The sequence below is a fragment of the Scyliorhinus torazame genome, chromosome 27, assembly GCF_047496885.1.
Source record: "Scyliorhinus torazame isolate Kashiwa2021f chromosome 27, sScyTor2.1, whole genome shotgun sequence".
Classification (NCBI taxonomy): Eukaryota; Metazoa; Chordata; class Chondrichthyes; order Carcharhiniformes; family Scyliorhinidae; genus Scyliorhinus; species Scyliorhinus torazame.
Genome location: NC_092733.1, coordinates 20,701,500 through 20,715,575, shown reverse-complemented (window position 1 = coordinate 20,715,575; position 14,076 = coordinate 20,701,500). Strand labels below are relative to the sequence as shown.

General features: G+C 47.4%; 1 protein-coding gene and 1 long non-coding RNA gene across 5 annotated transcripts in view; one reads left to right on the top strand and one right to left on the bottom strand.

Annotated features, from left to right (window-relative positions):
* smarca4a (SWI/SNF related BAF chromatin remodeling complex subunit ATPase 4a) overlaps positions 1-14,076 on the bottom strand; it is a 196,260-nt gene that overhangs the window by 51,699 nt on the left and 130,485 nt on the right. For all 4 annotated transcript variants that reach the window (XM_072491080.1, XM_072491081.1, XM_072491082.1 and 1 more), the window contains exons 17-23: positions 11,044-11,207; positions 8,733-8,799; positions 8,493-8,603; positions 5,475-5,717; positions 4,081-4,194; positions 2,548-2,655; positions 72-158 (exon numbers count right to left, since the gene is read on the bottom strand). In XM_072491080.1, coding sequence (XP_072347181.1) covers positions 72-158; positions 2,548-2,655; positions 4,081-4,194; positions 5,475-5,717; positions 8,493-8,603; positions 8,733-8,799; positions 11,044-11,207 — 894 coding nt within the window. The remainder of the gene's footprint in view (positions 1-71; positions 159-2,547; positions 2,656-4,080; positions 4,195-5,474; positions 5,718-8,492; positions 8,604-8,732; positions 8,800-11,043; positions 11,208-14,076) is intronic.
* Positions 1-14,076, top strand: part of LOC140403285 (uncharacterized) — a 203,775-nt gene that overhangs the window by 69,299 nt on the left and 120,400 nt on the right. The gene's annotated exons all lie outside the window — the stretch shown is intronic.

Sequence of the window (14,076 nt, the reverse complement as noted above, 5' to 3'; positions counted from 1 at the left end):
GTGGTGTTGCATCAGAGTGCCATCCGTTCCCCCCCCCATGACACTGTCCAAGGCTGGGCAGAGCTGCTTACCTCGATTTGCTGGAACATGTACGGGTGGTTGCAAATTTTTCTCAGTTGCATGATTGTGTTCATCAGTGTCTTAGTGCCTCCCTTGCCCTATATAGAATGAGGCAAAGAGCTCACAGTTAAATGGCAGAAGTTAGCCTGAACAGAGGATAGAGGATCTGACACCAAATGACCTCAGGAGAGGACGTTCTTCATTGTGCTGGGACAACATCCTGTCCTCACAGAGATCGCACTCAAAGAAATTATAATGCCTGAAATTCAAAAATTGGATGATGATTACAAAGCCCAATCGGATATTTTAAACTTATGAGTTTGCGTTTCCACACAGGAGCACAGCATACAATTACATAAAGATTGCAACAAGTTATTCAGCCCAACTAGTCTGTGTTGGGTGTTTATAGTACAAATGAGTAGTCTCCCAACCTCTTACCATATTGTTCAACTACCTACCTAACTTGCACCAAGGCCCATTCATCCTTCACCCCCTACACTGGCTCCCATACCAGAAATTCCTCCATTTAAAAATTCAAGTCCTTATTTTCAAATTGCCCCTCCCTATCATTGTAGCCTCCTATGGTTCTATCGAAGATCTGCAGTCCTTCAATTCTGGCCTCCCAAGTTTAATCACTCCAGCATTGATCGCTATGCCTTCAACTGGTTGGGGCCTAAGCTCTGGAATTCCCTCCCAACACCTCTCCACCTCTCTATCTTGCTTTCTTTCCTTAAGACAGGCATTTTCAAAGTCGGGGTCGCGACCTGCGGGTGGGTCGTGGGCGGGTGTCGGGAAGGTCGCGGATCCGCCCGTCGCGGCGCTTCCGATTGCGCCGCAACAGCCGGCTTTTAACAATGCCGGCTGGGAGCAGCGGCCTTCATAAAGGCCGCAATCATATTTTTTAAATGCGGCTGCACTGCAGATGCGTGCCTGCTCATCGGTGCGCATGCGCAGATGTTTGCGCATGGGCACCAATGAGAGGGCACGTATGTGCAGTGCGGTCGCATTTTTAAAATGTAATGTTCCTGCCTGAAGGGAGGCCGCTCCCAGCCGGCATTGTTAAAAGCCGGCTGCTGCGAACGGATTTGCGCAATCAGGAGCGCCGCGAAGGACGGAGAGGCTTAAAGGAAATGAGGGAGAGAGAGAGTTAAAGAGGCAGAGTGGTTTAAGGAAGATTTTCCAGAGTTTAGGGCAATAGCAGCCGACAGTACAGCCGCCAATTGTGGAGCAAAGGAAATAATACACAAGAAGCCAGAATTGGGAATACAACAAAAGAAGGTTAAAAGCCGGCTGCTGCGGCTGTTGCCCGCAAATTTGCGCAATCGGGGACGCAGAAGATTTAAAAAAATTCTATGTAATGCTCCTGCCTGAAGGGAGGCAGAGAGCAGGTCACGCCCCCCCGAACGTCGCCATCACGTGCTTTGGGCACGATTGCAATTCCTCCATTTTGTCAGCAGCAAACAAGATAAGAGAAAATGGTGGGTCACGAAGGTCAGCCGGCGTGGGTCGAAAAGGTCGGCCGGCGTGGGTCCCGAAGGTTGGCCGGTTGGTAAAAATGGGTCCCTGGAAAAAAAGTTTGAAAAACACTGCTTTAAGATGCTCCTTAAAACTTCTTTGACGGTCATCTGTCCTCATATCTCTGGCTTGATGTCAAATTTGATTTGATAAGCCCTTCGTAAAATGTCTTGGGAGATTTTAGAGCTTTACAGAATTGCAAGTTTCTTTGTTATTCTTAAATATGGACAGTGGCTTAGTTTCAGACATTAATTTCAGTCATGCATTCCACAGCATCACAAGAGTTGTCCTTCTCCCAGTCCTAAATATTCTTTAATTTAATTTGGGCGGCTCACTGGCACAGTGGTTAGCACTGCTGCCTCACAGCACCAGGAACCTGGGTTTGATTCCGACCTCCAGTGAATGTGTGGAGTTTGCACGATCTTCCCGTGTGTGCGTGGGTTTCCTCCGGGTGCTCCAGTTTCCTCCCACAATCCAAAGATGTGCAAGTTAGGTGGACTGGCCATGATAAATTGCCCCTTAGGGTGGGGTTGAAAAATAGGATGGGGAATTGTGCCTAGGTAGGGTAGTCTTTTGAAGGGTCGGAGCAGACTCGATGGGCCGAATGGCCTCCTTCTGCACTGTAGGGATTCTATGATTCTAATCTTATATCCTGCATTAGACCGCTTCAACAATGGGAAACACCCCGTTTCTTTTTAGCCTGTCCCAAAAACATAATTTCAGGTACTTCTGCTAGCACACTCCAGATAAATTCACAAAACTGCAAAAACCTGGCCAGAACTTTAGTTGATTGTAATCCAATTACAGTGACTACTCCCCAAACACAGCCAGAGACATCGGCAGGCCATATTGTCAGGTGAATGACCCATATTGCCCCAAAACAATGCATGATAGATAATGGCGATTAATAACCAACAGTCAATGCCCCAATGAATGGGTTAGTGCTGGAAGGTAACTGGACCGCTTCCAAACCTTTTTGTCCTTCTCTGAGCCATCGGTCAGCAGCACTCCCTTGGCCTGCATGTGGCGGTACAGGACCCTCTGCAAAGCTGACATGTCGCATTTAATGACGTATTCCACCTGTCAGGGAATAAAGCACACTATTAGCTAGAGTAGCCAGTTTAGCTTTTGGCTTTGACTGCCCAGGCCCACATGAAGTCAGCACACTCACACACAAAGCAGGTATAATCACGATGAGTGTATATACACATACAATACAGATATACTCACACGTGAGGTAGGTGCACCCACACAAGAGATAAGTGCACTCACAGAGTATGAGAGTGAACCCAGTGTGGATCAGCTTTCCGAGCCAACAGAGGAACTGACTCCCTGACAGACCCGCACTAAGAAGAATATTAGGTTCTGGTAAGGTCAGGCATTTTTTTTCCTGTTTGATAAAGTGGAACAGAGCAGAACAAATGGACAGGAGAGGGGAGGGAGAGCAAAGATGATCCACATAAGGAAATGTGTTGTGGACTGTGAAATACAATCTTCCTCCACTGACACCCACCCACTTACTGTTCGGGATGGAGAGGGGAGAGGTGACGGGATTCTCAATAAACTAATGGCACCATTAGCAGCTGGTGGTCTGAGAACATTGCTATATTCTGAAGTTCAGTCTCACTTTCTAACTGAGTCGCCTAATTGTTAACAATACTCTTTGAGCTCTCAGCTACTGTGCATTTACAATTAACTGTGGGAATTTATTCAGCTACAGAAACTGCTCACACGTTGTCAAATGTTCGGGTAGGATTTAGAAAATGTTAACTGAAGTGAGAATATAAATAAAAAGACAAATGTGTGATATTGAATATTAAAAGATGCGTCGTGTGAAACAGTGATTAGAAAACAGATGGATTGCGATGGGTTTGTGTAGGTTACCCAGCATCGGAAGGTTATTAGAGCCATCATAAGAGTTGCAGAATCGACTAGAATGAATAGGCATGCAAAATGTGGGAATGGATCATTAGACATGTTACTATCCATGGGATGGAGTGACATCTCATGAGGTCCCGCTAGAGGCTCAGGTGAGTGAAAAAATGTTTTATTAAGGTTTTCACAGAATATCAGTAACAAAATGAAAAAGGAACCCAACAGGGTTAAGTACAAAAAATACCCCCTGTACATAAATTATAAATTAACACCCCAACTTAACACAAAGCAAACACAGCAAATATATACACCCCCTCAGACCCCCCAGTGTAAATAAATAAAAACAAAAATAAAGTAACCCCCCCCCCCCGAATTGACCAATGTCTACCGTTCTGCCAGGAAGTCTAAGAACGGTTGCCACCGCCTGTGAAAGTCCTTTCTTAGACTGAACCAAGCCTAGTTTAGTCTTCGCAGTCAGCACAGTCCAGCAGAGTCAGTGGTGTCACTGTTGGGGCTGTAGTTACTGTGGCTAGGTGAACAGCCAGCTTAAAAGCCACCAGAAGTAGGTGTCCCCTCTCCCCCTTTCCCCAGCCAACAGACACATTCAAACCACACAGGAGAGGAAGTCACCTTCTCAGGCAGCTGAGCTTCGACTTCCTTTTTCAATCGCCTCAACAGGAAAGGGCGGAGAACCTTGTGCAAGCGTCTGATAATCAGAATAGTCTCCTCTTCATTTAGATCCACCTGTGTTAAAGGACATGTTAAACACTATGGTGACAGCTCAACAATTTACGTTACAATCTATGTCATGAAAAGGAATGTATTTTTTAAAAACCACTATCGTACTGAAATTTCAATCGAGCCTTTCACAAGCTGAGGATGTCCCAATACACTTTACGGCCCATTAACTACTTTTGAAAGGTAGCCATTTTTGTAATGCAGGAAACGTGGCAGCCAATTTTTGTACAGGAAGCTCTCACAAAGGGGCGGCATGGGGCGCAGTGGTTAGCACTGGGACTGCGGCGCTGAGGACCCGGGTTTGAATCCCGGCCCTGGGTCACTGTCCGTGTGGAGTTTGCACATTCTCCCCATGTCTGCGTGGGTTTCACTCCCACAACCCAAAGATGTGCAGGGTAGGTGGATTGGCCACGCTAAATTGCCCCTTAATTAGAAAACAAAATAATAATTGGGTACTCTAAATTTATTTTAAAAAAGAAAGCTCTCACAAATAGCATGTGATAATGAGAGATAATCTTTTTGTTTTGGCAATATTGGTTGAGAGATAAATATTGGCCAGGGCACTTCTATATAGGGCCCTGACATCTTTTGCGTCCATCCGACAGGGCAAGCAGGGTCTTAATAAAGAGTCTCATAAATCCAGTTAGGGCCCTGGAACTGTCCTCTGTGTACTCTTCATGTGCCTCTGGGCAGGTTAGTGTTAACATTCAGAGATGACTGTTAGTCACTGCGCACCCAACTCGGAGAACTTGGCCCGCCTATGCAGGCAACTGTAAAGCAGTCATGACACAAAGTTACTGATCAGATATAACTAAATAGAAGGTTCCTTTTCAGAAGATCCTTCATTAAGAACTGCCAAAAGGAAACGTTTGGTATATTTCATTGGCTTTCTGCTCACAGTGAGGTGGGATTTTGAGCTAAAAATACAAACCTAAACCTGTCATTTCTTGCTCAAAGTCGATTCAAACAACATTTGACACCTAGCCACTTGAGGAGATATTAGGACAGGCGACCAACAGTTTGGTCAATGAGGTAGCCTTAAGGAGCATCTTAAAGGAGGACAGGTTAGAGACAGAGAGTGTTGGGAAGGAAATTCCAGAGCTAAGTCCTTTGCAGCTGAAAGCACAACCGTCAATGGCGGAGGATTAAAATCGGAGATACTCAAGAGGCCCGAAGTGGAGCAGTGCAGTGATCTCGGGAGAATTATGGGGCTATAGGAGGTCGAAGGTGCTGTATAAGTACAGGTTGCTGCAATGGTGACTCAGGCCCCTCACCCTTGAATGTACCTTTTCTCCTGTCATGGCAAAGGGGGCGTTGAACCACTGCTCGAATGTGTTGCAGCTTTTGAAAATAGTGGGCAGCAGGAAGTTGAGGAGTGCCCACAGCTCGGGCAGCTTGTTCTGCAGTGGGGTGCCAGTGAGCAACAGGCGGCGTGGTGCTACGTAATGTGTATTCAGCACTTGTGTTAGTTTACAGTGGTGATTCTTCATCCGGTGACCCTCATCCACTATCATGTACTTCCAACGGATCTGAGGAGGAACATAAAACAGTGACAATAGTCAGCAAACTGGCTCTTCGCAAAATAAATCTTCACCTGGGAAACTGCATTAATGGGGGGGCGGGGGTACAAGAGGAAAGACGTTATTGTCAAATTTTTATAAATCACTGGTTGGGGTCCATTTGGAATATTATGTCCAATTCTGGACTGTACACTTTAAGAAGGAAGTCAAGGCCTTAGAGGAGGTGAAGAGGAGATTTACTAGAATGGTAGCAAAGATAGAGAGACTGGAGAAGCTGGGGTTATTCACTTTAGAGCAGGAAAGGTTAGGGGCAGATTTGATAAAGGTGTTCAAAATTAAGAAGGATTTTGATAGTGTAAATAAGGAGAAATCACATCTAGTAGCAGTGGAGGATGCAGTTTTAAGTTGGATTGGTAATAGAACCAGAGCTCAGATTAATCTACTTTTTAAGCAGTGAGTTGTAATCTGGAATGTGCTGCCTGAAAAGTTGGTGGAAGCAGATACAACAGTAACTTTCAAAAGGGGTTTGGTTAAAAATGTGAAGCGAAAAGAAATTGCATGACTGTGGGGCCACAGTGGTGAAGTGGGGGACTAATTGGATAGCTGTGTCAAAACACTGGCACAGATATTATGGGCCAAATTGTCTCCTTCTGTGTTATATTATTGTTATTATACAGTGGACCTGTAGGTCTCTCAAATTAGAAAAACATTGGAATATCAGGGGCAGTGGGTTAGATACTGGGGTACCAGGACAGTGGGTTAGATACTGGGGTACCAGGACAGTGGGTTAGATACTGGGATACCAGGGCAGTGGGTTAGATACTGGGATACCAGGACAGTGGGTTAGATACTGGGATACCAGGACAGTGGGTTAGATACTGGGATACCAGGACAGTGGGTTAGATACTGGGATACCAGGGCAGTGGGTTAGATACTGGGATACCAGGGCAGTGGGTTAGATACTGGGATACCAGGGCAGTGGGTTAGATACTGGGATACCAGGGCAGTGGGTTAGATACTGGGATACCAGGGCAGTGGGTTAGATACTGGGATACCAGGGCAGTGGGTTAGATACTGGGATACCAGGGCAGTGGGTTAGATACTGGGATACCAGGGCAGTGGGTTAGATACTGGGATACCAGGGCAGTGGGTTAGATACTGGGATACCAGGGCAGTGGGTTAGATACTGGGATACCAGGGCAGTGGGTTAGATACTGGGATACCAGGACAGTGGGTTAGATACTGGGATACCAGGACAGTGGGTTAGATACTGGGATACCAGGGCAGTGGGTTAGATACTGGGATACCAGGACAGTGGGTTAGATACTGGGATACCAGGGCAGTGGGTTAGATACTGGGATACCAGGGCAGTGGGTTAGATACTGGGATACCAGGGCAGTGGGTTAGATACTGGGATACCAGGGCAGTGGGTTAGATCCTGGGATACCAGGGCAGTGGGTTAGATACTGGGGTACCAGGACAGTGGGTTAGATACTGGGGTACCAGGACAGTGGGTTAGATACTGGGATACCAGGGCAGTGGGTTAGATACTGGGATACCAGGGCAGTGGGTTAGATACTGGGATACCAGGGCAGTGGGTTAGATACTGGGGTATGAGGGACAGAGGGTTAGTTCCTGGGGTACCAGGGCAGTGGGTTAGATACTGGGGTACCAGGACAGTGGGTTAGATGCTGGGGTACCAAGACAGTGGGTTAGATACTGAGGTATGAGGGACAGAGGGTTAGTTCCTGGGGTATCAGGGCAGTGGGTTAGATACTGAGGTATGAGGGACAGAGGGTTAGTTCCTGGGGTACCAGGGCAGTGGGTTAGATACTGGGGTATGAGGGACAGAGGGTTAGTTCCTGGGGTACCAGGGCAGTGGGTTAGATACTGAGGTATGAGGGACAGAGGGTTAGTTCCTGGGGTATCAGGGCAGTGGGTTAGATACTGGGGTACCAGGACAGTGGGTTAGATACTGGGGTACCAGGACAGTGGGTTAGATACTGGGGTATGAGGGACAGAGCGTTAGTTCCTGGGGTACCAGGGCAGTGGGTTAGATACTGGGGTAACAGGGCAGCGGGTTAGATACTGGGGTACCAGGGGCAGTGGGTTAGATACTGGGGTATGAGGGACAGAGGGTTAGTTCCTGTGGTACCAGGGCAGTGGGTTAGATACTCGGGTATGAGGAGCAGATAGTTAGATACTGGGGTAACAGGGCAGCGGGTTAGATACTGGGGTACCAGGGCAGTGGGTTAGATACTGGGGTACCAGGGCAGTGGGTTAGATACGGTACCAGGACAGTGGGTTAGATACTGGGGTATGAGGGACAGGGGGTTAGTTCCTGGGGTACCAGGGCAGTGGGTTAGATACTGGGGTATGAGGGGCAGACAGTTAGATACTGGGGTAACAGGGCAGCGGGTTAGATACTGGGGTACCAGGGGCAGTGGGTTAGATACTGGGATATGAGGGGCAGTGGTTAGATACTTGGGTATGAGGGGCAGACGGTTAGATATTGGGGTACCAGGGCTGTGGGTTAGATACTGGAGAAACAAGGAGGGAGCATGGGCAGAAAAAGATCTGGTACTGGGGATACTGGGTTAGACACTGGGGTATCTTGCTATCTGGGCTCAAATAAAAATGAGCAACTAAGTAAGGTCCAAACTAGAGGGAAGTTGGTTCTGGTGGAACCACATGATGGTACCCCAGCATGAGTCAGGATCTATTCTATGGGGAGTTGGGGGGATAGGGAAAAGAAGAGAAATCTACAAGAAAGGAAACTTTCACCTTGGCAAGAACATGCTTGTCTTTGATGATATATTCATAGGTGGTGAGTAGGACGTTGAACTTCCCACTTCTAAGCAGAGGAACAAAGGCCCTTCGAGCTGCAGGAGAACCCTGAAAGAAGGAAGAGGAAGGATCAAAAAAAACATTGTGATTGCATCTGCACAGCCAATAATAGCCACGCACTTGCCATAGAATATCCAGCGCACAAAATCATATCATCAAACCTGATAATGGAATTACCTTGTATGAGATCCGTGAGACTGATGGTGCCCACTTATCAAACTCATAGGCCCAATTTGATAGCGTTCTGTAAATACAATTGGGATCATTACTGAGGTGATCATTAATGCACAGAAACTACTGGATCTTTATTGTACAGAGTGCTTGCTGCACGGCTGGCATTTTGAGTACACATGGACAGTAACATCAAAACTTAAAAGGTTTAATTTCAATCCAACCAAGCCTAGAGATTAAATTACAGTCTTGGAATCACTCCTATCTCACATTGCATTCTCAATCTATATTTTTCTCCACATTTACATACATTCCCTTTCCCTGCAGTTCCTCTCTTTAACTGCCTGACAGAGAGGCTGAGTAAAAGCTTGCTCCCTCCCCTCCAGCAGAGATCCATCAAAGCTCATTCCCTCTCTTTCAGCATGGCTCTATCTGAGACTGATCCCGTTCCTCCAGCATGGTTCCATCAGAGCCTGTTCCTCTCCTTCACCAGAGCCTGGTCCCTCTCCTCCAGCACAGCTCCATCAGAGCCTGTTGCTCTCGACCAACAGAGCTCCGTCAGAGCCAGTTCCTCTCATCCAGCAGAGCTCCACTAGGGCCTGTTCCTCTCTTTCACCAGAGCTCCATCAGAGCCTGTTCCCTCTCCTCCAGCAGAGTTCCATCAGTTCCCTCTCCTCCAGCAGAGCTCCATTAGTCCCTGTTCTCTCTCTTTTAGTAGAGCTCTATCAGAGTTTGTTCCCTCTCCTCCAACAGTGCTCCATCAGAGCCTGTTCCTTCTCCTCCAGCAGTGCTCCATCAGTTCCCGCTCCTCCAGCAGAGCTCCATCAGAGCTTGTTCCCTCTTGCTCAGCAGAGGTCCATCAGATTCTGTTCTCTCTCCTCCATCAGAGCCATTCCAAAACCAGCGGCTGCAGGAAAGGAAAGGATTTGCATTTCTATAGTACTTTCGCAACTTCAGGACATCCCACAGTGCTTTACAGTCAATCAATTACTTTTGGAGTGCAGTCACTGTTGTATATTAGGGTATTCAGCAGCCAATTTTGTGCACAGCAAACAGCAATGAGATAGCGATCAGATCATCTGTTTTCAGTAATGTCATGTTCACCTGGGAGGGAAGACCAATGCTTAGCTCTATACCTCATCTGAACGAAAGCACCTCCAACAGTGCAGCACCTTCCACAGTACTGCAATAGGAGTGTCCGCCTGGATTATGGTCTCAAGCTCCTTGAGTGGGACTTGAACTCTCGACCTACTGACTCAGCAGCAAAGAAGTCTAAGAGTGACCAGACTGTGACACTCCCTCCCTGGGATATGCCCAATCTTCACTCTATGCTTCTCTACAGCACTTTTACTGAGAATGAGAGCAAGACTCCACCTCCTATCTCTGAGCAGCAATGTGTCTTGTGCTCAAGTGAGCCTGTGGATACAATGGTCTCTGCCCTGTTTGGTAATGGTGAGATATAAAAGGAGTAGGGTTTTAACAGGCGAGTGTTATAACGAGACTGTACTGTCTCTCACAGGGACAGAATGGATACAGGGTGCAGTAAAATTCTTGAAATGTACATTAACCAATTTGAAACTTGGTATCTGCTTCCTGAAGTTAAGCAAATCAAAAAGGTGACAGCAAACAATTAATAACTATACAACGTTGGAAACTTCGGAAAAGAGATTCACAGACAACAAGCTACTTAGAAGTAACCGTTGTTTGCAAATACAACAGCCTTTGTGCACACAGCAGTATTTGGCGGCGATGGTTGAGGGAGGCATGTTGGCCGGGACATTGGGAGAGCTTTCCTGCTCTGCACCAGTGTAACAGATGGACCCTTAGTTTACCATTTATGCTAAGAATGAGGGAGGAAAAGGATTTCATGGTTTTGGTTGAAAAGGTGTCAATGAATCAAATGATTAACTAGAACCCTTTCTGATATGGTACTGACTCTTCTAGATTGTGCTGACTGTGGGGGAAAAGTTTAACCTATTCCGCCTATTGGGAAACTGACAGTCAGGTGAAACCTGCATGGAAGTCAATATCGGGACAAGGTGTAAACTCAGCATTCCAATAAATCCTGTGGGTTTCCCACCTGGAGAGCCAAGTCAAAATTACCTCCCCCTTCCCCATAGGATCTGGGAGAACTGTGGAATCCTTTCCCTCCGACGCTCTGAGCAGAGGTGGTAAACAGAGGCTCTATCAGTTCCACCGGTGCAGGATGATGTAGAGGATTTCTTGGAATGGGAGCGGGGGATGTTCTCCTGGCGTCCTGGCCAACATTGCGTCCTCAGCCTCTGGGAGGTAGAGACGTGAATGGCTTTCTCCTTACGAGAGAGGTACTATAATGAGGAAGGGTCCATTGATGCGCTTGTGTTCCATGAGGTATGTGATGAGGGCGATGGTCTGAATGGTCTTTCCCAGGCCCATTTCATCAGCGAGGATTCCATTTAGGTTGTTGTTGTACAGCGAGACGAGCCACTCCAAACCTTTAACCTGCATAGAATTGCACAAAGTTACAAAGAAGGTACAGCAAGAAAAGGCCATGATCCATGCTGGTGCTTTTCTCCACATAAGCCTCCTCCCACTCATCTTCACTTCACCCTCGCAGCACAGAGGAATGGCAGAGAGGAAAGGTGGGGGGTGCGAAGGGTCGGGATTATCCTGGGAGTAATTTGTTAATTTATGTAATTAAGAAGGCAAATTAAATGTTGGCCTTTATTGAAAGAGGGATGGAGTATTAAAGTAGGGAAGTCTTGCTACAACTATAATGAGCCTTGGTGAGACCACACCTGGAGTATTGTGTACAGTTTTGGTCTCCTTACTTAAAGAAGAGTATGCTTTCATTGGAAGCAGTTCGGAGAAGGTTCACTAGGCTGGGAAGAAGAGGTTGTCTGATGAAGGTGGAGCAGGTTGGGCCTGTACTCGCTGGAGTTTAGAAGAATGAGAGGTGATCTTATTAAAACATATAAGACTCTGAGGGGCCTTGACAGGGTAGATAGATGCTGAGAGGATGTTTCCTTTCATTTAAAAAAAATTTAGAGTACTCAAGTCATTTTATCCAATTAAGGGGCAATTTAGCGTGGCCAATCCACCGAGCCTGCACATCATTTGGGTTGTGGGGGCGAAACTCACGCAAACACGGGGAGAACGTGCAAACTCCACACGGACAGTGACCCAGAGCCGGGATCGACCCTGGGACCTCGGTGCAGTGGGGCAGCAGTGCTAACCACTGCGCCACTATGCTGCCCTGGATGTTTCCTCTCATGGAAGAATCTAGAACCAGGGGGCACAGTTTCACAATAAGGGCCTTCCATTTAAGATGGAAATGAGGAGCCATAGCTTCTCTCAGCGGGTCGTTAGTGTCTGGAATTCTCTTCCCCAGAGAGCAATGGAGGCTGGGTCATTGAATATATTCAAGACAGATTTTTGATTGACAAGGGAGACAGAACTTTGAGGGGGGAAAGGCGGGGAAGTGGAGTTAAGGCCACAGTCAGAGCAGCCATGATCATATTGAATGGTGGAGCAGGCTTGAGGGACTGAATGGTCTATTTCTGCTCCTATTTCTTATGATCGTTTTTCTTCAATCATTCCCTGTGGTGGCAAGTTCTACATTTTCACCACTCTCTTGATAAATCCCCATTGGTTTTCCATAGAATAGAATCCACAGATTCCTACAGTGCAGAAGGAGACCGTTCGGTCCATCGAGTCTGCGCCTACCCTTCGAAAGAGCACCCTACCTAGGCCCCCCCCCCCCCTATCCCAGTAACCTCACCCAACCTGCACATCTTTGGACACTAAGGGGAAATTTAGCATGGATAATCCACCTAACCTGCACATCTTTGGACTGTGGGAAGAAACCGGAGCACCCGGAGGAAACCCACACAGACACGGGGATAACGTGCAAACTCCACACAGACAGTCACCCGAGGCCGGAAACAAGCCCGGGTACTTGGAGCGGTGAGGCAGCAGTGCCAACCACTGTGTCACCTTACTGCCCTTTTATTAGTGATAACCTTTAGTTTTGGTTAAGCTCACCCTAGCAAACTATTTAATAATCTTCAAGATAGCAATCAGGTCATTGTTTTCTGGAGAAAGAGGCTGAATCGTTCCCGATAGTTACTGGGTACGCGCTAACAGAAATGCTTCCGAGTGTTAATTGTGGCGGGTTTTGCTGGGAATTTCCCGCCGGCTCTGTTGACAGGTTTCCCACCGCTATCTTTTTTTTGAAGTATATTTATTCAGCAGATTTTCAACAATTTTACGAAACAACTCCAAATAACCTCCCCCCACAATTCAACTGTCACCAGTAACCAACTCCCGGAAATGCATGATGAACAAACCCCAACATTTGTAGAACCCATCACTCGCCCCCCCCTCAGCGTAAACTTCACCTTCGCCAAGGTCAAATACACCAGGAGGTCCTCCCTACCACACCAAGGCACAGGTTGGAGAAGCTGACCACCATCCCAACAAGACCCACCTGCGAGCAATCAGCGAGGCGAAGGTTAAAACATCTGCCCCCACACCTGCCTGCCGCTCCGGCTGGTCCGACACCCCGAATATGGCTTCCAGGGGACCGCGCTCCACATCCACATGTAAGACCCCCGAGATAGTGCTGAACACCATCTTCCAAACCCTTCCAGCTTCGGACAGGACCAAAACATGTGTAGATGGATCGCCGGGCCCTTCCTACACCGCTCACAGATATTCTCCACTCCCTCGAACAGCTGGCTCATCCTTGATTTTGTAAGGCGTGCCCTGTACACTCCCTTCAGCTGTATCAGTCCCAGCCTCGCACACAAAGTCGAGGCATTTACCCTCCGCAACACCTCACACCAAAGACCCTCCTCCAACTCTTCCCCTCCACCTCGCCTCAACTCCCGCACCTGCATATACCTAAAACTTTCACCCCGCACCAGCTCAAACTACTCACCCAACTTACCACGACTATCTAATCACATTTACTCACTTTTCCGGGCCCTGGGGAGTTTCACCCCGGTCAAGCCCATATTTAGAATTATTTTCATCGACTTCCAGTGGCGGCCATGAGCTGAGCGGTCGCACAAAAGGTGGCTCTTGTCTAAGAACTACGACTATGGCCTTTTAACCCCAACAAAAGGGCACGAAGGGCTGGTTTAGCTCAGTGGGCTAGACAGCTGGTTTGTGATGCAGAACAAAGTCAGCAGCATGGGTTCAATTCCCGTACCAGCTGAGAATTCTGAGTTCTCCCTCTGTGTACCCGAACAGGCGCCGGAATGTGGCGACTCGGGGCTTTTCACAGTAACTTCTTTGCAGTGTTAATGTAAGCCGACTTGTGACAATAAAGGTTTATTTATTTTCTAAATGTACTTATAATCCCTCA